At 46.0% G+C, this 27,282-nt stretch overlaps 1 protein-coding gene across 1 annotated transcript in view; it reads right to left on the reverse strand.

The window, feature by feature from the left end:
* Fa2h (fatty acid 2-hydroxylase) overlaps nucleotides 1–12,157 on the reverse strand; it is a 48,684-nt gene extending 36,527 nt beyond the window's left edge. Inside the window, exon 1 of the mRNA NM_178086.3 lies at nucleotides 11,819–12,157. Within this exon, the coding sequence (NP_835187.2) occupies nucleotides 11,819–12,088 (270 nt within the window). The 5' untranslated portion in view covers nucleotides 12,089–12,157. The remainder of the gene's footprint in view (nucleotides 1–11,818) is intronic.
* Between the last annotated feature and the right edge of the window lie 15,125 nt (nucleotides 12,158–27,282).

Here is a 27,282-nt window from a genome sequence, read left to right on the forward strand (position 1 = left end):
ACTGAGGGCACTGAGCTTTCGTTTCTAAGGACTGCCAATCAATCTAAGAAGAGCGGTCGGTCGGCAGGGAGATGTCTCAGTGAACACTGCCCTCGCTACCAAGCCTGACCACCTGAGTTTGATCCCTGGGGCTCACGAGGAAGGAGAGAACTAGGACCCAGGAGTTGTCCTCTGACTGGCACACACTCACGCACTGAGTAAATGAGTAGGATTTCTAAAAAGAAAAAGAGCAACTATTTAATAGAAAACAGGGGAAGGGTATAAAAGGCACTTTCCTGAATATGTATAAATGTAACATGAAAATATTTTGAACTCCTCATATTTTCTATAAGCCAAAAAAATAATGTTTTTCTTCAGCTATTAGTACAGAATTTAAACAAAACAACACCACACTCCGTTGGCAGGAACGTGAGTAAACTGGCATTCTTACAGATTTTTGGACAGCATTTTCATTGACATAAAGTTTGAGGATGCAGCTCAGAGATAGGATGTCTGTTTAGTGAGCACACAAGGCCGTTTATTTGAACACACACATACCCATGTACACACACACATACACACACACACACAGAGGGATTGTTCAGTGGTTAAATGCACTGGCTGCTCGTCCAGAGGACTCAGGTTCGATTCCCAGCACTCACGTGGAGGCTCAAAGCTGTCTGTAACTCCAGTCCCAGGGGGTCTGATGCCCTCTTCTGGCTTCCATCGGTGCCAGGCACGCCCATGGTGCACAGACATACATACAAACAAAACACTCATACACATAAAATAAAAAAGACAAATTAAGAGATTAAAACTGAAGTCTAGTTGTAATTTTTAAAAGGTACTATGCCACCTTTGAACAAACTGGACACTTGCAAACACCATAAACCTTCGAGAACCATCTGTCCAATTAAAGGCCTTGAGTGACTTTTGTTTGTTTGTTTGTTTGTTTTTTGCTTTTTATTTTTATTTTTTTGAGACAGGGTTTCTCTGTATAGCCCTGGCTGTCCTGGAACTCACTCTGTAGACCAGGTTGACCTATTATTTCAGCAGGTCCAGTATCCTACACCTAGAACATTCCATGGGGTCTTCTTGAAGCCCACAGCTGTTGGCTACATGTAAGGATCAAGGCCAGGTGGCAAATGCTACAATTACTAAGGCTCCCTGCCTCTGAGCACAAGGTCATATCTGTCTCTGGCTTTTTTTTGTTTTGTTTTGTTTTTTTGTTTTTTGTTTTTTGAGACAGGGTTTCTCTGTATAGCTCTGGCTATCCTGGAACTCACTTTGTAGACCAGGCTGGCCTGGAACTCAGAAATCCACCTGCCTCTGCCTCCCGAGTGCTGGGATCAAAGGCGTGCGCCACCACGCCCGGCTCTGGTTTTTTTTTTTTTTAACCCATCAAACTATGTTCCTTTTCCCTGCACCTGAAAGGTTCCATCGTTAGGTCCTGGGTATCTACTATACCCATATTTTGGTATTAAAAAGTCACTCAGAAAAGGTGGAACCAGAGGCTCAGATCTCTCTCTCTCTCTCTCTCTCTCTCTCTCTCTCTCTCTCTCTCTGTCCCTCTGTCCTTCCCTCCTCCCTCCCTCCCTCCCTTCCCACACCCTTCTTCCTTTCCTCCCTCTCTTCCTCTTCCTTTTGTTTTGACCCAGGTCTCACGTTGCTCAGGCTGGCCCCAAACTTTCTATGTAGCTGGGGGTAACCTTGAACTCCTTCCGATTCTCCTGCTTCTACACTCTGAGTAGCCACCTACTTTATTCAGTACTGGGGATCAAACCCAGGGCCTTGTGCATGCTAGGCAAGCACTCTACCAGCTGAGCCACATCCCCAGATCTCACCAGTTTCCACCAGTCAGTCTTTACTCTCTGAGGGCACATATATCTACACCATGTGCTATATGTGTGACAGAGTCTCTTCCCCTCTCCTCAGGTCAGATACTGACAGATCAAGTCTGACTGCCAAGATGTACTTCAAGGTCAGATAACTGGGATCAGCTCCTATTGATGCACATTGACCTTCTCATGGGGCTGAGTTCAGGCATGGTGGAAGGAAGCCCCTTCTTGCCAATGGCTCTGCTCTTAAACCTGCTTGAGCTCCATTGTGTCATCAACAGAGCGTTCAGCAATGTTCCTATAGCATATGGTGGACGAGGAACTCAGAAGAAGAGACTTAGAGGATTCCCTGGGCCAGCTTGGCATTCCAGAGATAGCCCCAGCGTAGGCTAGCACTCACTGAGACACCCTACACTGGCCTTACATGATTAAAGGGCACAACCCAAAGCTTAGGTTTAGCCCATGATTCTCAGGTCACCTAAATATTCTCTCTAGGGCAGCCAGGTACAGGTGAGGACACAGTATGTTTGGACCCCGTGGTAGATCTCTGGGAAGGAGACAAGGCCCTGGAAAGTCACCTGATCCTGCACAGTTCTCTGTAGACGTATGTGACCAAGCAGCCGTAACTTATCAGCCACCTCCTTAGCCTAGCAGCCTCCTTCTGCATTCAATAGAGGCAAGAACTGTCCAATCCCCTGGGTGCTCCTCCTCTGTTGCAGCTTAGGCCGGACACCAGGGACCTTCAAGAGCATTGACTGCACTGTCAGACATCAGGCCCCTTAGAGCAGAGGTTCTCAACCTTCCTGATGCAACCCTCTAGTACAGTTCCTCGTGTTGTGGTGACCCCCCAACCAGAAAGTTATTTTCATTGCTACTTTAGAACTGCAATTTTGCTACTGTTATGACTGATAATATTAATATCTGACATGCAGGATATAATGTCCATAAAGCGAGTTCTCCCATCAGGAGTGGTCATAGGTGCCTACAGTCCTAGCACTTGGGAGATGGAGGCTGGAAGATCAGGACTAGATAGAGCCTCGGCTACATAAGAGGGTTTGAGGGTATCCTGGGCTATGTGTGAGTCCTCAGATAGAAGAGAATAAAGGAAAAAAAAGAAAGAAAGACCAAACATTGCCAGCCTAGTTAAACTAACATGATCTAAATCACAGAATCCAGGGTCCAGCTGTAGAAAAAGAGGGTCCTTCAGTCCCTGTGACTCCAGATCCACTTTTTAATCCAACACATCTCCCCATCTTACATTTTAACCTCTAAACCTCCATTCTATAGAGGCACAGCCGTCAGGGGACTGGAGTGTCCAGCCTGTTGATTAATCAGTAACTGAGCATACAGAGAGTGGGGCATGTGTCAGGGGAAGGAGCTCTGGGTTGGAGATCTCCCTCACACAGGGCATGTCCCAGAGGCACAGGCAGTTTATGAGATCCAGAAAGCAAACAGAAGCGATCTAAGAATCCTCTTCCTGTCTTCAGAAGGTTGAGAAGCCCAGGCAGAAGGATAAGAGGGACCCTAAATCATCCCATCTTACTCCAAAAGAAATCGCGTGCTCCCCATTGGCGTAATGTCATGCACAGCCGTCTTCAGTGAGTTAATGGTTAAAACCACTCATGGACCCTCAACGCTGGATCTCTCTGAGCTGAACAATCTATCTACTTTAAGGGTTCAAAATAGAAAATGGAGCCAGGTGTGGTGTCATGCCTCTTTAATCCCAACACTCAGAAGACAGAGGTAGGTGGATCTCTGAGGTCAGCCTGCTCAAAAGATTGAGTTCCAGGACAGCAAGGGATACACAGAGAAACCATGTCTTAGGAAAGGAAAGGAAAGGAAAGGAAAGGAAAGGAAAGGAAAGGAAAGGAAAGGAAAGGAAAGGAAAGGAAAGGAAAGGAAAGGAAAAGGAAAAGGAAAAACAAGACTGATTAGACTGGGGAGATGGCCCAGTGGTTAAGAGCACTGGCTGCTCTTGCAGATGCCCAGGATTCAGTTCCCAGACCCCACATTGTGGCTCACAATCACTAAGTCCACTTCCAGGCAATCTGATACCCTCCTCTGGCCTCTGAGGGCTCCTGTATGCTTGTGGTGCATGGTGCATATCATATCAACTCATTCTCTCTCTCTCTCTCTCTCTCTCTCTCTGTTCCTCTCTCCCTCTCCCTTTCTTAGAAAAATTAAAATTAAAATCTATGATAAATTTGTTTTTTAAAATGCATATTGCCAAACAAACTTAAGTCACCTTACTGTTACTTCTGTAAGGTTTATTGGCATCCAGGTCTTCTACCTAAGTCCTAAAGACTCCAGTCCCAAAGCGCAGCAAAACCATTGTACCACGCAAACACCTACTAGCCGAGGACATGGAGATTTAGCCTCTATATCACTTACTTTTCTGTTGCTGTGATAAGATATCCAGATGAACGCAATGTAAGAACAGGAAAGCTTTATTCTGGCTCACAATTTGAGGGTACAATCCATCCTGGCAGGAAAGTCAAGGAGTTGAAATAGTTGGCTAAACTGCCTCCGCAGCCAGGATTAGAGGCTCATCAGATCCCACTGTCAGCTAGCTTCCTCTTTCTATGCAGCCTTGGATCCAAGCCCAGAGAAGAGCACGGCTCCCTTTTAGGGTGGAGCATCTCCGTCAGTCTAATCAAGATAATCCATTACAGTTATGTCCAGACGCTAACCTAATCTAAACAATTCCTCATCCGCGTCTTGGAGACTTACCTCCTAGCTGCATTCAGATCCCATCAAGCTGACGGTCGATGCTATCCCAGGTCCTGCTCGATTACTGACCATTTCCTTCTGTAGCTTTTCCCAGGCCCTGGGCAAAGAGCCCCATCTCTAATGATTGGAGATTGCTATTATCTGACTACAGGTGATATAACACAACACAAAGGGAGGTTGGGAAAAAAAATCAGGGTCAAAATAGAGGACGTTTCACTATGTCAGTGAGGGTAAAGACAACTCACAAGTCCAGTGCAAATAAGGACCTGGCACATGCAGGCCTATTAATAGTGAGAGTTAATTAGAAGCTGAGACCTCTGAAAGACCCTAAGCTGCATCAGGGGACCAGAAGATAGATGTCCTTGGTCCTCAGATTAAAGCTAGCCCTGCTAGGAAGTGCTCAGAAATAGAGTTAGATATGGACTAGCACCCATTGCTTGCTACTGCATTTCTAAGAAATTACCTATGTTGCTTCCAGTGTCCTTTCCTTGTTTGAAAGGATAGCCAGTCCCCATCCCTCGCTCTACTGTCTGTGAAATACTGGTCTTCATTTAAGGAAGACTCACTGTGACCTTTTTATCCTTGAACTGGCTGTCTCTTCTACTTAGTTCCCTGAATCAGCTGAGGTTTTGTTTGTTTTGTAATGCCACCTTGTATCATATCATGTTTAAACTTGGCACTTTCAAGGACTTGCCAGGGTTAAAGGAGAGCATTCAGGAAGCCAGGCTGATCTGGCATTCACTCTGACCTGGGGCAATAATGGGATCATAGAAGCCACATTTATTCCAATGTAGGGAGTTTCAGAGTGCAGGCCTTGTAATAATTTAACAATCAGGGTGTGGCATCATGTGCTTGTAATCTCAACCCATGAAAGGCTGAGGCAGGAGGATGTTGAGTTTGAGCTTACTTTGGGCTATATGGCAAGACTCTGTCCTAAAAAAAAAAAAAAAAAGAAATAAAACAAACCATGGACCCATGCATGGTAACTTAGGACAATGGTAACATCAGCGCTTGGCAGGTCAGGAGTTCAAGGTGAGACTTCTATTTCTTTCTTTCTTTCTTTCTTTCTTTCTTTCTTTCTTTCTTTCTTTCTTTCTTTCTTTCTATTTTGGCAGAATCTTATGTATCTTATGACTCATGTTTGAGGCTAACTTTAAATTCCCTGTGAGTATGTGTGTGTGTGCATGTGTGTGTGTGCATATATGTGTGCGCGCATGCGTGCATATGTGTGTGATCCTCCTGCCTCTACCTCCCCATTGTTGCAGTGCTAGGATTATAGGCATGCACCACTGTGTTGAGCTTATGGGTGTCAGCAGTCAAACCTAGTCCCTCCTGCATGCTAGGCAAAGAACTCTACTTTTGGATATTGGAGAGAGAGAGAGAGAGAGAGAGAGGAGAGGAGAGGAGAGGAGAGGAGAGGAGAGGAGAGGAGAGGAGAGGAGAGGAGAGGAGAGGAGAGGAGAGGAGAGGAGAGGAGAGGAGAGGAGAGGAGAGGAGAGGAGAGGAGAGGAGAGGAGAGGAGAGGAGAGGAGAGTTCCCAGGGGAGATAACTGAGTGAAGGAAGCCACCCTGCAGAGAGCATGCCGCCTTTCAGGGGAAACTCAGAGGCAGAAACGAAACAAAAACAAACAAACAACCCCCCATCTGAAGGAGGTTAGGACAGAGACACCTCTGAAAGGTGCTGTTGGCTGGGAGGAGGCAAGGGTTCATTGCAGACTTTGGAAGAGCCCTACATCTTCCACTGAGTTGTAGCAATAGAAGGGTTTGCCTGGGTTAAAAGGCGCTTGCAGAAAGCCCTGGAACATCTCCAGCATAACGGAATGTGGAGGGAGGTCTGAGCTGAAACCTTGGAGAGCTGGTAACTCCACTTCCACTGTGGAGTGGGGATGAGAAGTTGGCTCGCTGAACCCACTGGGCTGAAGACCCGGGTTGTCTTCAGCCTTTCCCGCTTTGCTGGCAGAGGAAAAGCAAGAGAATGCAGCACCAGAGACTCAGAGGTGGGGACCAAGGACACACAGGGCACAGTAGGCAGAAGGATGCCCTCTCCTGCCAGGATCCGAGTCCCAGGACCTGAAGCCTGTGACTATGTTACTTTACTTGTCAAAAGGACTTTGCAGATGTTAGTTAAGGATCTTGAATTGGGGGGGGGGGTTATCTAGGATTATCTGGGTGCGCCCAATATAACCCTAAAAGCATTTGTTAGTGGTAGATTGAGACAGAAGAGTCAGAGTTGGAGATGTGATGATGGAGCTGAAGCTAAAATAGTCAGACATTGGCTAGTAGTCACTCAGGGAACACAGGTTGTCCCTGGAAGGCTGAAAAGGCAAGACAGGGTCCTCTAGAAACTCTAGAAAGAATGCAGCCTGGTCTCCTCACGTCCCACCTCTGACCTCCAGAAAGGTAAGAGGATACTTGGGAGTTGCTTTAAATCTCTGCCTGTGGCATTTTGTTACAGTAGCAATAGAAAATGAACTCAGGCAGAAAACCAAAAGGATCAGGTATCCAAGTGAGAAGAGTAGCAGAGAGGCCCCAGCAGGGGTCAGCCTCAAGACTGCAGCCAGGCCAGCAAAGAGAGGGTGTGAACAAACTTCCAGAGCTATGGAAGCCAAGGCTCAGGGGACCCTGGCAAAGGCTGCTTCAACAGAGAGGTAGGTTGCACAGACAATGGGGGGGGGCATGCTAATTGTCTAAATAAACAACCAAAAAAAAAAAAAAAAACCATGTGTGTTAACACTATGTGTCCTATTAGGGAGGTGAGACACCAAACAGCAGGGCTAGCAAGGCTGACAGGTGCCACTCAGGCAATGGTTTGGGATATTTCCTGGCAATGTTTCTGAAGGAAATAACTTTCGTGTGTTTTTTGGACTCCCAAGAGTCCCATTTCTGATTTTCTTCCTCAATTCTTGCTCTCAAGTCCAATCTGAAGCAATGCCAGCAAACACTCTTGGGATCTGTGTGTTGAATCAGTGGCCGGGTCTACAGATGTGCTACTAGCCGGCCCTGGTTTCATCCTCCAGGTAAGACTTGCTGGTGTTACAGCAGGACAGAGCAGTTAGGAAAGGATGGTGACCTTTGCTGGATCAGGCAGGCCCTCCTGGAAAGCTCTTGACAGCCGATTTCAGCAAGCTGACTTCTTATCTCCACCCCAGGACGCAAGTAGAGATAGATTACCAGCTCTCCCAGGTTTCAGCTCAGATCTCCAAGTAGGACGGTGCTGGAGGTGTCCCAACACTTTACAGAAAGGAGGGACTCTAAGGCTTCCTGCATTTAGATTTTCTTCCCATTTAATCACGCAGACCCTGAAACTCTGAGGCTATACTACAAAGCCTAGCAGAACCACAGGTGGCAGGGACCGTTGCGTTCTTAACTACTCGGAAACATCCTATGTGATGTGACTGGGATGTGGCCCCAAGTCCTTCAGACAAATGCCTACCTCCGTGCTACAGTCTGGAGAGTTGAGGTTTATCCTGCCTGGATTACTCTCAGGCAGATGGCTCAGGTCCACCAGATCCTGAGTAAGAATCCTCCAAGCTTGTGATGCAATGCAGGAGAAACTTAGGTCTCTTTCTGACAGTTACCATTCCCCTGGGTGTCAGATTTGTGGTTTGAAAAGGACCTGATGTGGGCTGTGATGAAATCTGTAATTCTTACCAGAAAAAGCTCTACGGTTTTTTTGTTTTTTGTTTTTTTTGTTTTTTTTTTTTCTATACACAATTTCACCCCTTTCACTAGTCTCGGGAGCTGCCCCACAGTGCTTCAGTGTTTCCTATAGTGTGATCCATGATGGGTTTTAGGAGATACAAAGAGACAATTTTTCTCATTTTAAGTTTGGGGCTGGGAATACAGCTCAGTTGGTGCACTGCCTGTCTAGCATGCACAGGGCTGGTCCCAGGACGGCATAAATGGAGCATGGTGGCACGTGTCTGTAATTTCAGCACCTGGGTGGCAGAAGTGGGAAGACCATGGCCATCCTCTGCTACGTCATGAATCTGAGGCCAGGTTGGGCCACCTAATATCTGTCTCCGCCCCTCCCCCAATTTTATATTTATTTTAAAAGTATATATATGTAAGGCTGGGTGTGATGGAGTACATCTTTAAAACCAGACCCTTAGAGGCAAAGGCAAGTGGATCTCTGTGAATCTAAGGCTAGACTGCTCTGCACATTGAGTTCCAGGACAGCTAGAATAACATAGAAAGACCTGGGGTCAAAAACCAAATCAAACCAAACCAAACCAAACAAACACAGAAATGAAAAAAAAAAAAGACACATGGTTGCATTGGTATTATTACCCAGGGTCAATAAATGCTAAAAGAAAAGGTGAGCCTATCTAGAGATGGCTATCCAACATCATAACTCAGGGGGTGTCTGTCAGTGACTCATAGGTGACCAAAGTCTCGGGGACATAATGTCTATGGTCTTGGAGGAAGGTTTACACACTAAATCCCTTCATTGCCCATTTCTCTCTTTAAGTTATTTACTTTATTATGTGCCTGTGCAGAGTCCACAGGGGTGGGTCAGAGGCAGGGGTCAGTTCTCTCCTTCCACTGTATGGACTCCAGGGATCCAACTCAGGTAGGTCATTATGTTTGGTGGCAAGCGCCCTTACCCACCCAGCCACTCACCAGCTCTGCTTCTTTTTTGAAGTGGTGTTCACAACAGGGCTTCATGTCCACAGGTGGGAGAGCACTTCTCTCCATGCCTAGGCTAAGGGGCTTGATCCCACTGGCCTCTGGCAGCCAGGGATGGTGAGATAGCTTCCCCGATCAGCTACAGATCTTTCATCTCCCCTACCCCACAGTATGTTAGCTCAAACAAGTCTGACTTGTTCTCTGTATGTGCCTTTGTGTGAGTGTGAATGTGTGTGTGTGCAGTGCGTACATAGGGGTGTGGCAAAGTAGGGAACAGGGGAAAAAGTGGGGTGAGCCTTCTTTATGGAAGAAGACACAGAGTGCCCCTACTGAACTAGGGTGACTTTGGCTGCTGGCCAGATTAGGTCTGTGGGCCTGGAGTTATACTCTTAGATTTTAGTTTTCTCTATACCCCCAGTTTGGGGCCCAGAAATCTGTTTGCAACGTGACCACACTGGGACTTGGGGATATAACAGGTAAAGAGCAGGTGTAGGGAGCCCAGGGTGAACTGGTTTTGCCTCTGAGTTCTCTCTGACCCTAGGGGTCAGGCAGGGCAAGGTGAAACCAAACCAAATCCTGACGCTGGGTGGTTGGCAAAGCAGGAAGGTGGGGCCATCCAGTGCAGGGGAGGGAGTGACATTCAGAATGGTACTGAGTAGAGAGGCCACACCCTCAGGCTCCCGACTGCAGAACACAGTTACAATACAGGGCAGGTCCATGTACCCTCACAGGCCTGGCCATCTCCAGTGTTCTGATCCTAACTGCTCACTGATCTCTGTAGCAATTTTTCTCACAGCAAAGCTTCTGTTCTGTCAGCAAGACCTGACACCAAACACCAGCTCCCTATACTGTTCTGGGTTCCCCGCTGTCGAATGCCAAGTCTGGACAGTTTATGAAATCTGTCAAATCTTCTATTATGAAATCTCCTTTCCCTTCTGGTCATGGTGGTTAAACTATGCCTTTTCTCTGGAACTCCTTACATCCACTGGAGTTCCCTCCGCTCCTTGTCACTGGAGCAAGGCTACTCTTCCGAAGATGCAAATCTTTCCGCACCACTCTTCAGCTTAAGTCCTTTAGCCTTGCAAGTCAAGCCCCCAAACCCCCAACCACAGCCTTTGAGGCCCTTTGATCAAGCCCCAATAACTTCTAGCTCCCACCTCTTTCTTCCCTTGACCTGCCAGCCCTTGGTCACCTTGGTTCCATTGCTGTCTCTTGACTGTGCCACAGTTTGTTTGTTTGTTTGTTTGTTTGTTTTTTAATACATGCTATTCCTCTGTCTGGAATGTTCTTCTTACCACTTTTGGCTAAGCTCTGTCTTCAATTAGCTCTTGGTGAAAATGTCACTTTCTTCAAGGTAGCTCTTACTGAACCTGCTCCAGACCCAGTATGCAAATATTATAAATATTAATAAATGTAATTAAACAATGACCGAGTCCATAGTAAGGTTCCTTATGAACTTGTTCACTCCATGAAAATGGTAACCATTTCTGTTCAATGGCTGTTGGTGCCCAGCACAGTGTCGTCAATCCGTTTAAGAACCAAGTAAGTGACTAAGAGATAAGAATTAGGCAAGATGGATAAGAGGTGTCTCTTGGAACAGTGGACAGCATGTCCTTTCATCTAAAGATCTAAAAGCACTTGAAAGATCGCGAGCAACAAGGACCAACCGTTGCTTTAACCTAATCACGATGGCCTTGCTGTCACCAGTCCTGCTATCAGGCTTGAGAATAAGGAGTTAGCTTGGCTCCACCTGAGTCTACCAAGAGCTCTGTCTCCCAACCCTCCAGATGGAGACGACTTTGATTCTTGAATAAGAAACACTTGATTTTTGTACTACCTAGTTGTTTGACCTCAGACATTTATAGAACTTCACTGAACCCTTGTTTCCACATCCTGAAATGAGAATAACACCCAGGATGGGTTGAAGGTAAAAATCCAAGATGAGTCTGTACCACACAGCAGTACCGAGAGTTTAGCATAGTCTGGGTTAGAAATATCGACTTCTCCTTAGCAAGCTGGTTCGTGTATTTTATTTCACTCTTTCAAACCCACAACACTGTTTAGGACGGAAATAAAACCGGGGGCTGGAGGATAGAATCAATAAAACGCTGTTCGGGCCCCTCACTCACTCACCCACAGGAGCCCCTGAAGGGGGCAGAGCAGAGTTTTGGATTTGTGTCTCCTTGAACCAAGAGAGTGGTGGGATGGAGAAACTGAGGCCAGGTGAGCCTAGGGACCCACTACTGAAACAAGAAAGGAAACCAGAAAGGCTGATAAAGGAAAAGGAAGAGAAGAGAGAAAGGGGGTGGGGTGGGAGGTAGTGGCTGGAGGCAGAAACAGGAGTCGAAGTTGTCAGGCGGTAGGGGGGCTGCAGAAGGGACATGTTGGAAGGAGGATGCAGCCGGGTCAGGGGGGTAGCGGGAACACCAAGCTCCTGGTGATAGGAACGGGAAATAGGGGGATGGGAGAGGGGGTGTCAGTGACCGGTTACCTGGAGAGAAACTGGGAAAACGGAGGGAAGTGAGGGTGGAGGCTGTCACCTTGCGTTCTCCTAGAGGGCAGGTGATCTGAGCTCTCTAAAGTGGCGGACTGGGGGAGGGGTGTGAGGCAGGGAGCGGGGAGTGCCCCGGGCCGCCTGGTACCTGCGGGTCCGCTCGCAGTTCGCCCACATAGTACTGCTCCAGCCAGCGGCGGGCGTTGTCGGAGTGTCTGTGAGGTGGCCCATCCAGGTCGGCACTGATGTCCTGGCCAGCCCGCGCCAGCAGCAGCTGCTCGCCCCCCGGATGATGCCGCACGAAGCTGGTGAGGTCGTAGAGGCTGGCCCCGCGGCGGACCCAGCAGGCACCGGCCGCCAGGCGCCGCTGGACCTCGGCGGGCGTGAAAGAGGCGGCGGGGGGCGGAGCGGGGGCCATGGCGGGAGAGCGGAGCTCGGATCTCGGAGCCCGGCAGTCTGCTCCGCGGCTGCCCAGCGCGCCTCTAACATCTCGGGAGCCGGGGCAGCCGCAACGGGCCGGCCGCCACCGCACCTGCTCATTTGCATGCCCTGCTCCCATTGGCCACTCGGTGGGACGCGGCTGCTGCCCGGAGCCGCCTCCCCATTGGCCCGCAGGGACCCGAGCCCCGAGAGCAAGACGCTGAGCGCGGCCCGCCAGGTAGCCCTGGGCAGGTAGAGGGCGTGCCCACCAGGTGTGCCCGGCTGCTGGTGGATGCCAGCGCATTGAAGGTGACTGTCAGGACCACCTCCTCGGCGGGCACGCAACTTCTACATCTTCAAGGAACCGCATCTTCAAGGGGGAAACTTACTGTATTCAATTCGGCAGTTTCAAGAGGTGCCAAGGACAAGAGTCACTAGGGCGGAGGTCTGGTCTAGTCCCAGGGGTTGGGGGGTATGAAATATATAAACTCAGCCACAATATATTTAATATTTGGAAATTAATTATATTTAATATTTAATCACATATAATTATATATAATTATTATATAGTATCTATTATATATTTAAATAATTAAATATTATATATTATATAATTAAATATTATATATAGTTATATTTAATGTTTAAAAACTTACGTCGTCCCACCGTGTGAATGCGCATCTAAATGCTGAATATTTATTTCTGAAACGTATATTGTACACATTTTATTACAATTTTAAATAAAAATGAAACAAAAAAATCCCAAAACATATTTCACTGGGTGCATTGGGTGAGTGAACAGACGACTTTAAAAAAGGATTTATTTTACTTTGTGTATGAGTGTGTGTATGCATATGCGCATGCCATCCCTCTGGCGGTCAGAAGAGAGTGTCAATCCTCTGGAACTGGAGATTTGTGGGAAGTTTGTGAGGAGTTGTGTATATGCTGGCAGCCCTGGTCCTCTGAAAGAGCAGCCAGTGCTCTTAACCACCGGGCCAGCCTTCCAGATGTTTTTATAAATTATATTGTATGGAAATAAAAGCCATTATTAGTAAGACAGCTTTGGGAAGCCGCATAGCTGGATTGTGTTTTTATTTAAGCATTTTCTATTGGGTTCATTGTGGACCTTTTGCATTAGTTCTGAGTTGTGGAAGACTAGTGAAGTGTTTATCCTGGGAATTTCTATTTACTTTATTGACTTATGAATTTACTGTATATCTGTCCACCTATCAGCAAATCTGTCACCTCACAATCTTGTAATAAAGACATGGCTGATTCAGTGCCCTCACCCCCAGCCTCCTCCTCTTTTCTCTTGTTAGGGAAGGGCAGTGGCTTTGGAGCCCTTCAGAGGTAGAGGTGAACTGCTGGCCTGCCTGGCAACTGATGGGTGTGTGCACACGTCATCTCTTTTGTGAGATCTTTTATTCTGACTGATCATTGTATTCTTGATTTCTGGATGAGCCACAATCCAGTGAATGGAGAATAAAACTTGTAATATTTCCAAGAAGGAAAAATTATTTATGGTGGGTCTAGAGAGAGAATTGCTAAGACCCTTCACTGCTCTTCCTGAGCACTAGGGTTCAGCTCCCAGCAGGCAGCTCACAATCACCTATAACTAACTCCAGCTCCAAAGAATTGTACCCTCCCTGGTCTGCACAGGAACACACATTCTCTCTCTCTCTCTCTCTCTCTCTCTCTCTCTCTCTCTCTCTCTCTCTTTCTCTCTCTGAGACAGGATCTCACTGTATCTATAGAACTCACTTTATAGACCAGACTAGCCTTAAATTCATATAGATTTGCCTGCCTCTTCCTCCTATGTACCAGGATCAAAGGTGTGCATCACCTCATCTAGGAACACACATAATTAAAAAAAAAACTTTAAAGCATTTGATTTGAGATTCAAAGTTATCTTGAATTTTTTCGTAGGCTCTTAAATTTTGGTGCCTCAATTTTGTCTTACATCATGACGCCTGGGACAGAATCCTGGAGGGAGGACAGGGAATCGTGCCTCCTTTCTACAAGGAAAAGTAGGGGCCTTAGAGGCAAAGCCTGTAGACTGAGTGTGTCATCAGAACCTTGTTAATAACAAGGAAACCCACATACAGCTTTCATTGCTCAGCCATGGATCCTGATTAGTGATCAAACTGCCAGTTCTGAGGCTGCCCCATCCAGATGACTTTTGTCCTGCCCCCAACCCCTGCCGAAAAGCTTTTCCCAGGTTGCTTGTGCTTGTTGTCCAGACAACAGGGCTAGCTAGCACTGTGTGGTAAGCCTGTCTCAGAAGCCTCGGGGCCACTACAACAGTAGGACGGGAAGTCTGACTAGCTGGTCTCACCCTCCAGGCATAGGTAAAAGTTCTACTGTGACTTTAGATGTGCTAAGGAACATGTAGCCATCAGGCCTGGGCAACAAGACCTGAATGGTCACCCTCACCCCATTTTCACATCTACTGTGTTCCAAATATGTGGTAAAAGCAGACAGGCACAGGCTCCTGAGTGTGTTGGAGGATATCGTCTGTGGGAAAGCTCCTCACTATCTGTCCCTCACTGCCTTGTCTGAAGCTGAACAAGCAGACTGACTGTCCATTCAGAATTGTGATACGCATGTTTTTGCCCTAGTAACTTCCTGTCTAGATTTGTGATCGTGCAGATATGCTATTTCAAAAGATGTATAATTAATAGCAGTAATTACAACATTGTTTAGAGAGTAGATACAGCCACCATGAAGGAGGGATGGTAGCAAATACCATGTAGCCATTAGAGAGGATCAGGCAGACCCATGGTTAGTGGATGGAACAAGATCCAGGACACTGTAGTGGGAAACAAGAGGAGTGTGTATGTCATGCTCACATCTTGTTGTTTGTTTGTTTGTTTGTTTGTTTTGAGATGGAGTTTCACCATGTAGCTCTGGCTGGCCTGGACTCATTAGGTAGACCAGGCTAGCCTCAAACTCAAAGAGACCAATCAACCTGCCTCTGCTTCTCAAATGCTGGGATCAAAGGCATGTGCTACCATGTTACTTTTTATTATTTGGTATTTAAAAATATTTTAATGCAAATTTACTTGTAAATTTTAAAACAAAATTTTATAACTAGTTAAGACAGACACTTGAACTTGAACCTACTTTTGTACTCCAAACTGTCGACATTCTGCCTCCTGGTTATCAATCAATAAATAGCCCCCTGACCCTGACTCTGGCTTTTTCCTGCGCTGGAGGTTGGACTCGGATACGTGCTGAGCGAGTGTTCTACCAATAAGCTACACCCTCAGTTTATTTTCACCTTTTATTTTTTGTATTTTAGATTTATTTTATTTGTGTGTATGTATGCATTCATGTAAGTATGTGTATGAGGATGCCCATAAAGGCCAGAAAAGGGCATCGGGTCTCTGGACACCTAGTGGGGTGCTAGGAATCAAACTCAGGTCTTCCAGAAGAGCAGCAAGCACTCTTAACTGCTGAGCTATCTCTCCAGCCTCATTTATTTTAAATTAAAATAATCTCTGCCTCTCATCTCATCTCATCATAGAAATGCTGGGGTTACATAACCAGCCTTTGTTGGCTTTGTCCGACTTTGTGTGTGTTCTAGAGATTCAAACTCATGCCCCCATGCTTGCTCGACAAGCCTGCTACCTTCAGCGAGTCTCCTCAATCTCCTTATCTTTTAGGTTAACAATCTGTGTGTGTCTACAATGAGTATTGCTTGAATTAAGTTGGTTCTGTGGAAAGCATGTGATAGTCACTTGTCATTGTGTAGCTTTGTGTATGTCAGTTGGTGGTGTGTGAGTGTCATTGTGTAGCTTTGTGTATGTCAGTTGGTGGTGTGTGAGTGTCATTGTGTAGCTTTGTATATTTCAGTTGGTGGTGTGTGAGTGTCATTATGTAGCTTTGTGTATGTCAGTTGGCAGTGTCTAAGCATCACCCGTGGGGCAGAGCATCACTGCAGTCTGCCAATCATCCTGTCTTATTCCACTGTATGAACTGATCTATTTTCCCTGGCCTTTGCATAGGATGCACATTCTCTCCCCCAACAACACTTCTCTTATTGCAGGGTGTCACAGAGTAGCTCTGGATGACCTGAAACTTGCTTCAAAGACCACGCTATTCTGGAACTCACAGACAGCTGGTCGTCTCTGCCTCCTGAGTGCTGAGATTAAAGGAGTATGCCGCCATACTTAGCTCTGTCTTTTTCTTCTATTATAAGCATTCCTGTATAAATGGGTAAGGATTTCTATAGCTTATATATCTAGAGATGTAAACTACTGTGTCCTGGGATATACAAGTGCTACATTTACAAGATAATGTATATTAGCTTCTAAGTAACAATACTGATTTACATTCCCATGAGTACCATCTAAAAATCTGTGCCTCTCTGTTGGGAGAATATCTACATAAACCATGTGATATTTTTCCATATTCTCCTCCATATACTTATATATTCATTTTATGCTTCAGGTTATAATACAAATCTACTTAATTCTGTTGCTCAAACTTCTGACCATCGGGAGCTGTTGTATGTCTTTGATATGTTCCTTCGGATATAGAATCAGCCTTTCCTCCATAGCCCTCTTGTTCCTTTTACTGGATAACAGCCTTAGAAAATAAGATGCAAGCCAGGAATGGCGGCAGATCCACATGAAGGTAGCACTCAGACGATTGAGGCGGGAGGAGTACACATTGAAGAGCAGCCCATTTCACCCTCCCCCTCGCAAAGCTAATGCATGTAAATTATGAGCAATTTCGTCCAACAAATTTGCTAATTAGATTAAATGAGCTAATCGTTTTCAAATTCCCACGTTGTTAAAAGTCCATTAAAGAAGAAATAGATGAATGGAATAGCCCCAGGCTTGTTAGTAAAATTCCACATACTTTTAAACTTTCAAAGGAAAATTTAGACTCACGGGGCTTCACTGGTTAATTCTGTGAAGCATTGGCCTTACTGGCAATACTCTCAAATCTGAACTCAGATAATGCTTTTTACACTGAGTCATCTCCCCTGTCCCCTCCCACGAGTCTCTTAACCAAACTTTAGCAATACGATACAACAATATAATAAACAGTATGTCATTGAATAAATGTGGTCTATTTCAGGTAGGGAAGTTTGGTTTCACATTAGGAGCTAAGGAACTTTCACCACATAAACAAACTAAGAAAAAAATTCAAACCTGAAAGATCATCAGATGAATGGCAAAAAAAAAAAAAAAAAAAAGCATTTGTTGTAATGAACCCAAATGCATTTCCATCATCGGCTGTGTCCTCTCATTCCAGTGGGACAGAAAGCATATCGGCAGCCTGATAAAGATTGTCTACAAAAATCCCACAACACACGTCAAACTACATGGTGAAAACGAAAACACTTCCCGATGCACATCAGAAAGAGTGTGAAGATTCCAGTCTTACCATGTTTTTTTTTAAAAAAGGTTTATTTATTTATATGAGTACACTGTAGCTCATATAAATAAATAAACACATATAAATTCAGACACACCAGAAGAGGGTGTGCCTTATAGATAGAATCCTCTTATAGATGGTTGTGAGTCACCGTGTGGTTGTTGGGAATTGAACTCAGGACCTCTGGAAGAATAGTCAGTGCTCTTAATCACTGAGCCATCTCTCCAGCCCCAGTCTTGGGATGTTTGTTTAGCACCGTACTAATTTTTTTTTTAAGGCCATGTCTTAGTCAGGGTTTCTATTCCTGAACAAACATCATGACCAAGAAACAAGTTGGGGAGGAAAGGGTTTATTTGGCTTACACTTCCATACTGCTGTTCATCACCAAGGAAGTCAGGACTGGAACTCAAGCAGGTCAGGAACTGATGCAGAAGCCATGGAGGGATGTTCTTTACTGGCTTGCTTCCCCTGGCTTGCTCAGTCTGCTTTCTTATAGAACCCAAGACTATCAGCCTAGAGATGGTCCCACCCACAAGGGGCCTTTCCCCCTTGATCACTAATTGAGAAAATGCCTTACGGTTGTATCTCATGGAGGCATTTCCTCAACTGAAGCTCCTTTCTCTGTGATAACTCCAGCTGTGACAAGTTGACACAAAACTAGCCAGTACAGGCTGGGTCTTTATAGCTCTGGGTTGTCCTGGAACTCACCATATAGAACAGGATGGCCTAGAACTCACAAAGATCCACTGCCTCTGCCTCCAGAGTGCTGGAGTTAAAGGCACCTGTCTTCACACCTGGCTTTTGTTTTCTTTTTTGGGTTGGGATCTCAAGTGTCCTCAGTCTGGCCTCCTGTCCTCTAAGTGCCTGAGGATGACCTTGAACTCCCAATCTTTCTGCTTCCACTCCCACAGACAGAGATTACACGTGCTGGCTGTTGTGTCTGGCCCTGTAGTAAAGGTTTGGCCAATGGAAAGGTCAACAAAAGAAAAGACATTTCTTCAGGCTCAGAGGAAAGGAGTTGGATTGTCCTTATTGGGAAGTGACACAATGATCTATGCAGAAAATTCAGTAAAAATTCACACACACACAAACTAGAGTAAATGAGGTCAGCAAAGATATGAATTCAAGGTCAATTTACAGAAATCAATTATAGCTCCATATACTAGAAACAAATGGTCAGAAGTTGAAGATTTTAAAATCCACCTAATAGATCATTAAAACGTGAACTAGAGGAATTGGGAGGATGGCTTGGTGGTTAGAGTCCTGGGTCTACGAGCAAGAGCACTGGAAGTAGGAGTCCCCACTACACACCTAAATTCATGCCAGGCAGGCTTGGTGGCTGCCTGTAATCCCAGCTCTCAGGAGACAGAGATAGGAGCCTCCAAAGCAAGCTGAATAATTAGACTAGCTGAATTGGTGATGAGAGACCCTGCCCCAGTGTCCAAGGTGGAGACTGATTAAGGAAGATGTCAGATAGCAACCTCTGGCTTCCGTAGTGAGCATTCCCATGCACCCACCTATGTGAATATCCATATGCACACATACACATCCACCTTGCAAAAGAAAAAAAAATAACTATGAGATAGGAATATGTCTGACAAAGGTCAGTCAGAGGTTACATATTAATAACGACATGACATTGGTGAGAAATTTAGGAAGAATTCTAAGTAGTGACACATACTCGGTTTAAGGTCATCCTTGACTACGTAATGAACATGTGGCTAGCCTGGGCAACATGAGACCCTGCTTAAGAAAATAATAAACTAGAATACTTAGTAGCATTCTAAGAAATCAGTTCTTCCTTATTTGATTTTCATATTTAATGCAATTCTGTTCTGAGAGGTCCATAGCTCTCATCATACATGTGCACACATGCACATATCAACCAACCACAGTTCACTCCTTTGGGTCATTACTTAGCGCGCTCTCTCTCTCTCTCTCTCTCTCTCTCTCTCTCTCTCTCCCTCCTTCCCTCCCTCCCTCCTCCTCCTTTGGAAACACTCTGGGCAAATACTGCATGGAGCAATGAGTCCTGGCACAAACCCGAGGCCATGAACTTGCTGAGGGAGTATATTGGCCACAAGTGACGTTGTGAGCCATCTTCCCACAGTCTGGCTTCTCCTACCTGTTTGCACACTCATGTCTTACTACCCAGAAAAAAAATCACCCCATGTGCAAGCAATGAATCTTGTGGCTTCCCAGCTGTAGCCCCAAAATGGACCTCTGCAGATCTACCAGAGGGAAAGCAAGTCTTCCAAAATGCCCATCAACAGTAGAGACGTTCAGGGAAAACATACGTGGAATCCTTGTACTCAAGAGGCAGAGAAAGGAGGGTTGTTGTAAGTAAAAGGCCAGCCTGGTCTACATAATGAGTTCCAGACCAGCCAGAGCCACAGAGCCACTCTGTCTTTAAAAAGACAAAAATAAAATTTGAAAGGTACACAAAATCGTAGAATGGCTCAGAACCCCTAATTCGGGACTTGTGCATCCCCCACCCCTCAGGTTGTTTAGTGCTGAGATGCCCAGAGCCTTGCCTCCCTCAGTGTCTTCCAAGGGCAGAAAACTCTGACAGTAGTGGTATTGCACTGCATGCAGTAAGAAAGCGATTTCCTTTGTATTGCACCCTCACCCCTAGTCTTATTGACTATGCCAACAAGAAAGCCTTTGTTTGGTGCCGCTGTCTCACATTTTGCCGAAGATTTGAGCTTTTGCTATTCAGCCAAAGCCTAGAGAGTTCATTAGCATCATATAATATTTCTCCTTTGTTATAACTATTGTTATACTACCTTAGACATGTGGCAATGGTGACTGGGTTTTCCATTTCTAATAATGATGTAGAATTCTCCCCAACCCCGCTTCTTCTTCATCTCCACCATGTGTTTTGATACATTTATCACTCTGGACTTGAATTTGAGGTCCATCCACCTCAGCTTCCAGAATAACTAGGATTATAGGTCTGAGCCACAATGACATCAGGTTTGGTTTTCTTTTAATGTATTTACTTGGATGTTAAAATATGAGTAACAGCTTCCAATGGAAAGAAAGCGACACCATCCCACATACAAAACCTTCAAACTAAAATTCGCCCTGCCTGCAAGATGGGCAGGGATAAAGATGGAACAGAGATTGAAGGAAAAGCCAACCAATGACTGGCCCAACTTAAGACCCATCCCATGGAGAGAGCCAACCACTGACACTATTAATGATACTCTACTATGGTTACAGACAAGAGCCTAGCACAACTGTCTTCTGAGAGGCTTCATCCAGCAGTGGGTGGAAACAAATGCAGAGACCCACAGCCAAACATTAGACAGAGAGCTCAGAGAGAAGAGTGGCAGGGATGGAGTGGGGGGAAGGGGATGAGGGAGCCAGAGAGGTCAAGGACACCACAAGAAAACCTACAGAATCAACTAACCTGGGCCCATGGTGGCTCACAGAGACTGAGCCACCAACCAAAGAGCATGCATGGGCTAGACCTAGGCCCCCTACACATATGGAACAGATGTGCAGCTGTCTCTGACTCTGTTGCCTGCCTTTGGATCCCCTTTCCCCTAACTGGGCTGCCTTATCTGGCTTCAGTGGGAGAGATGTGCTTAGTCCTTCCATGACTTGATGTGCCAGGGTGGGTTGGTACCCATAGCGGCCTCACCTTTCTCTGAAGAGTGGGGGAGGGAGTAATAGGGAAAAAGGGTTGTGAGGCTGAGGCTGGGGGTAGAGGGGCTTAGATCTGGATGTAAAGTGAATGAATAGATAGATAGATAGATAGATAGATAGATAGATAGATAGATAGATAGATGAGTGAGTCACAAAAAGAAAATGGGAGCAGCCAGATGGCTCAGCCAGTGCAAGTGCTTGTCATGGAAACCCTGAGGCACTGAGTTTGATCCCTGAAATCCACCTGCAAGTGTGGGTTGTGCTGGGTGGCATGGATCTATAATCCTAAACTCCATCTAAACTCCTACTTTGAGATGGGAGGTGGGGACAAGAAACCATTGGGAAGCTTGCATCCACAGAGCAGCACCAGAAATAAGAGGGACTCGACCTCAATGACAAGGTGGAATGAGAGAAGTGACTCCCTAAAAGTTGTCCTCCGACCTCCATGTGTGTCATCACACACCACAAATGAATAACTAGAAACAAATCTTTAAGGAAAATGATGGCAAATTTAAATCCAACAGGATGGCAGGATTCAAGAAGGCAGCATCGCTTTGATCAGCAAACATGCAGTGCTTGTCTGGAATAGTATTGAGTTGTCTGGGTCAAGCCTTCAGCAGCCTACAGGAAAGTACCTAAAAGGATATGTAAACTCAGAGTTCTGCCAGGAGGAGAGGCTACAAAATCAACCCCACTCTGGGATTACGGTTCAGACAGTCAAGTGAATTCAGGCAGAGGCTGTGGTGTGAAGAGCTTAGCATGTGCTTTCCTGGCGACTCGAGACACCAAGCTGACTCACCACTAGGTGGTGGATGTCCCAGAGGAGCTCTGTAGTGCCCAAGCCCAGCACAGCATGGTCCCTCAGTGAGAATCCTTCTAGAACAAGTCTAGGGCCTTTCTCCCTCTCTATGGAGAGCCCACCAAACTGGGAGGAGCAAGATTTCACTAAGCCGAACCCAGTCCCCTCCACTCCAAATCCCAGAGCAACCAGAGCCACAAGGAAATGAGACAACCACGCTTGTGGATTCTGTTCTGTGTGCTCATGTGAGGATGTGTGCACAAGCTTGTGGAGGTCAGAGGTCAACATTAGGTGTTGCGGTGTTGGAATGAAAATGGCCCCATAGGCTCACAGGGAAGTGGGACTATTAGAAGGTGTGGCCTTGATGGATGGAGTAAGTGTGGCATTGTTGGGGAAGTGTGTCACTGGGGGGTGAAGATGGAGGCCTCTGGGGTTTCAGAAGCCCAAGCCAGACCCGACTGCACTCTCTTCCTGCTACTTGTAGATCCAGTTGTAGAATTCTCAGGGGGCTGGAGAGATGGCTCAGCGCTTAAGAGCGCTGAGTGCTCTTCTGAAGGTCCTGAGTTCAAATCCCAGCAACCACATGGTGGCTCACAACCATCCACAACGAGATCTGGCACCCTCTTCTGGAGTGTCTGAAGACAGCTACAGTGTACTTACATATAATAAATAAATATTTAAAAAAAAATTCTCAGCAACCTCTCCAGCATCAAGTCTACCTGTGTTTGCCAGGCTCCCTACCATGCTAATGATGAACTAACCCTCTGGACTGTAAGTTAGTCCTGATTAAATGTTTTCCTTTATAGGAGTTACTGTGGTTATAATGTCTCTTCGCAGAAATAGAAACTCTAACTAAGATAGGTATCTTCACTCAGTCTCCATGTTATTATTATGCATTGTTATTATTTATGCCTGCATGTGCATGTGTGGAGATAACTGTGAATGTGTGCGTGTAATAAACAGAGGTGGATTTGGGGGGTCCTCCTCTACTGCTCTCTGTTATTAATTCTTTTAAAAGATATTTTATTTTATTTTATTTATATGAGTACACTGTAGCTATCTTCAGACACACCAGAAGAGGGCATTGGATTCCATTACAGATGGTTGTCAGCCACCATGTGGTTGCTGGGAATTGAAGTCAGGACCCCTGGAAGAGCAGTCCGTGGTCCTAACCATCAAGCCATCTCTCCAGACCTATTATTAAGTTTTTTGAGACAAGGTTTTTCACTGAACCTGTAGGTCATCAACTGACTGTGTAGGCTTTACTTGAATGCTTGAGTATTTCAAGTCCTTGTACTTTCATGACAAGCACTCAAGCACTTTACCAACAGGGCCAGCTCTTCTGACTTATTAATTTTTGAGACAGGGTTTCTCACTGAAAGTGATGTTCACAAATTTGTCTAGAGCTCCAGAGAATCTGAATCAATTAATCAATCTCTCTCTCTCTCTCTCTCTCTCTCTCTCTCTCTCTCTCTCTCTCAAGGAGCTGGCTTCAGCAACACTGGACAGAGGCATGGTCCATCAGTAGGGAGTGGGATTAAGGTATCATCAGGATCACTCATGCCTAGATAGAGGAGGGCGAAAAACAGGAAAAGGGAAATGTGTAAGAGATGGATGGTTACAACAATTCAGGCAAGAACTAACAGTGGCCTTGGGCAGGGGTTTTTTACTCCCAGTGCCAAGGATTGAACCAGGGCCTTGCAGGTGCCCAGAAAGCATTGTAACAATGAGCTACACTTCAAGGCTCGAAGTTCAGATTTTTGATATGTTTGAGATAATCTGCTAGCCTTCTAGTTCTTTAGAAGTTCTCACTGGCCAGGAGAACACTAGCCCATGACAAGCTCAAAAGGGCTGCCCTCTGCCTTGTCCTTTCTGCCTGTTTCTGCCTGACTCACACAGACTTTCTGAGGAGGCATTAGCTACAGAAGACAAATGAAGTTATAATGGGGTTGGTGAGTACAGAGAATCTCATCTCCAGGAGGAGCCTAGATCCAAGGAACCGCACACTCCTAGCACTGTCCTAGCTCAGCCAGTTGCTCTGGGTTTAGCTATTTTATTTTACTGAGGTGAGGGTGGGGGCTTTAAAAGAGAGAGTTCACCTGACCTACATTTTGGGTTCCAGGTCAGCCAGGACGACATGAGGACCCAGGTTCAGTTCCCGGCACTGACATCAGGTTGCTCACAAGTACATGTAACTCTTGCTTCTGAGGATTCGACATCTTCTGGCCTCCACAGGTACTTGCATGCATGTGGTACACACACAAATACGCAGCATATACACATACACTTTTAAAAAATTAAATCCTTAAAAAGAAGAGAGGAGAAGAGTACACAGGTGAGCTGTGTTCAGGGTGAAGTTTTCAAATGCTGTCCACTCCTTTCTGCCGGAACTCTCTCTATATACCCTGTTGGTCCAGGATCAGCTATGTAAGTCAAATGTGTTAAAACATGATTATGAGTTTCAAAATGATGCAAGAGGACATTAACCAAGAACAGGGCTCTATGTGATCATGCAGGCACGTATGATGTTGTGTTGACTCTGCCTATAACTAAACGACGCCTCTGATCAGTCAGTTGGCACATCAGGAAGAAGGAGGAGGAAGGCTAGGTTAACTGAGGCTAGGTCCATTTCTATAGATCTGATGGAGATTCTGCTGAACTATTCTTCCTAAAAAAGCATCCTAGGGCTGGAGATACAGCTCAGTTCATAGTGTTCTTGTCTAGCCCTGCATCCCCAGCCCACTCCATCCCCAGCCCTACATATACTATGATGATTCTTAACTGTAATTGTTCAGGAGTTGGGTGCAGGAGAATCACAAGTTCAACAAGATCATATAAAGCCATGTAAACTATATATATGTATAATCGTACGTGTGTGTGTGTGTGTGTGTGTGTGTGTGAAAGGACTCTACTGGGTGATCTGGAAACTTAGGCTAAGCAAATTTCTGTAACAGAACACCTTAAGAAACTGTTAGACTTGGACCCTTGAGGGCTTCCAGAGACAAACCACCAACCAAAGAGCATAGGCACAGGCTAGACCTACGGCCACCCCACATATTCAGCAGATGTGCATCTTGGCCTTCATGTGGGTCCCCCAACAACTGGTTCAGGGGCTGTCCCTGACTCTGTTGCCTGCTTGTGGATCCTGATCCCCTAAACTGGGCAGCCTGTCTGGCCTCAGTGGGAGAGGATGTGCCTAACCCTGCAATGACTTGATGTGCCAGGGTGGGTTGGCACCCAGCAGAGGCCTCCCCGCTTATCAGAGGAAAAGGGGAGGGGGAAGGATCTGCGTAAGGGGGACTGGGAGGAGAGGAGGGCTGCGATTTGGATGTAAAGTGAATGAATGAATGAATGAATTTAATATTAATTTATAATAAATTAATAATTAAAACTCATTGATGAATAAATTAATGGGAAAAACTGTTGAAGGAAATAGTTCTTGATTGGAGTCCAGAATGGACCTAGAGACATCGCTGGGAAGAGGGCCAGGAGGTGACACTGTAGCCATGATGACTTGGTAGCCAGCAGTCCCTTAAGTCCTGTGAGGAGGTGGTTTCCAATGACAGAGGTGTGCATAAGGGAGGCCAAAGCAAGGGTTCTGCCACAAGTCAGTGGGTGCAGTTGTAGGGCAGCTGCCTCAGAAGGGTCTGAGGAGACCCTACCACAAAATATCTGAGGTGGGCTAATTTATAAAGAAAAGAGGCTTAGCATACAGTTCTGGGGATTCAAAGGCAAGAAGCCACAAAGGCTCTGGTGAGGATTTCAGGGCAGACGGCTTCACAACCCTGTGAGCACCTGTGCAAGGAAGAGGTCCTTACAAGTGGAATCGAGACTTACACATGAATCACACACACACGCACACGCACACGCACACGCACACATACACACACACATACACATACACACACACATACACACACACACATACACACACACACATACACACACACATACACACACACACGCGCACACATACACACACATACACACACACACACACACACGCACACGCACACATACACACACACATACGTACACACACATACACACACACATACACACACACACATACACACACACACATACACACACACACACACGCGCACACATACACACACATACACACACACACACACACACACGCACGCACACACACACAGGACATAGAAGAAGGAGACTAATTAGGAAGAGGAAGAGAATTAACAATGGGGGGACAAAAAGATAAGGGGAGGATGAGCAGAGCCCACCATATAGATGCATGTAAATTTCAAAGTAAATCCACTCTTTTGTACATTGAGTATATGCTAATTAAAAGGACAAGGAAAAAAAGAGAGAAGAGCTGGAGAGATGGCTCAGTGGGTAAACATACTTACCACTAAGCACGACGTCTTAGTCGGTGTTCTATTGCTGCTAGGAGAGACACCATGACCACAGCAACTCTGACACAAGAAAGCATTTAACCGGGGGCTGTCTTACATTTAGCCCGTTATGGACATAGTGGGAAACATGTCAGCATGCAGGCAGACATTGGTGTTGGAGAGGCAGTTGCATTTGAATCCCCAAAGCCCAACCCCAGTGACACATTTCCTCCAATAAAGCCACTCGCACTCCAGCGAGGCCACACCTCCTAAGCCCTCCCAGGTGGCACCTGAGGAGAAAGCTTCTGAACCTATGGGACTATTCCTATTCAAACCACCGCATACTACAACCTGAGTTTGATACCCTGGACACACACAATGCAAGGAGAACGTCAACTCCAGCAAGTGGCCCTCTGACTGCCACACGCCTGCTGCTCCTCATCCTCGCCCACCTCTACTAAGTAAATACAAATAAATATTTTAAAAATAATAAAGGGAGAGGCTTCTCCCAGCTTTCTGTTTCACCTTACATGAGATTCTCCTTTGTTTTGATTTGTTGATCTTATAATCCTGGAATTTATAAGGCTGAGGCAGGAAGATTGCACTGAGTTCTGGGCTAGAAGGAAATTTTACCTCAAAAACAGAATGAGGGAGCCCGGCGTGGTGGCACACGCCTTTAATCCCAGCACTTGGGAGGCAGAGGTAGGAGGATTTCTGAGTTCGAGGCCAGCATGGTCTACAGAGTGAGTTCCAGGATAGCCTGGGCTATACAGAGGAACCCTGTCTCGAAAAACAAAAACAAAACACAGAATGAGGGACTGGAGAGATGTCTCAGCTGTCTTGCTGCTCTTGCGGAGGACCTGGATTTGGTTCCCAGCACCCTCACAGAGTAGCTCACAACTGCCAGTAATTCCAGTTTCAGATGATCGCAAAGGTATGGCAAGGCCTACATCTGTTTCAAGTACGGGTGTTTACAAACGAGGGACCAAAGTG

Source organism: Mus musculus, chromosome 8 (genome assembly GCF_000001635.26).
Source record: "Mus musculus strain C57BL/6J chromosome 8, GRCm38.p6 C57BL/6J".
In the NCBI taxonomy this organism is placed as follows: Eukaryota; Metazoa; Chordata; class Mammalia; order Rodentia; family Muridae; genus Mus; species Mus musculus.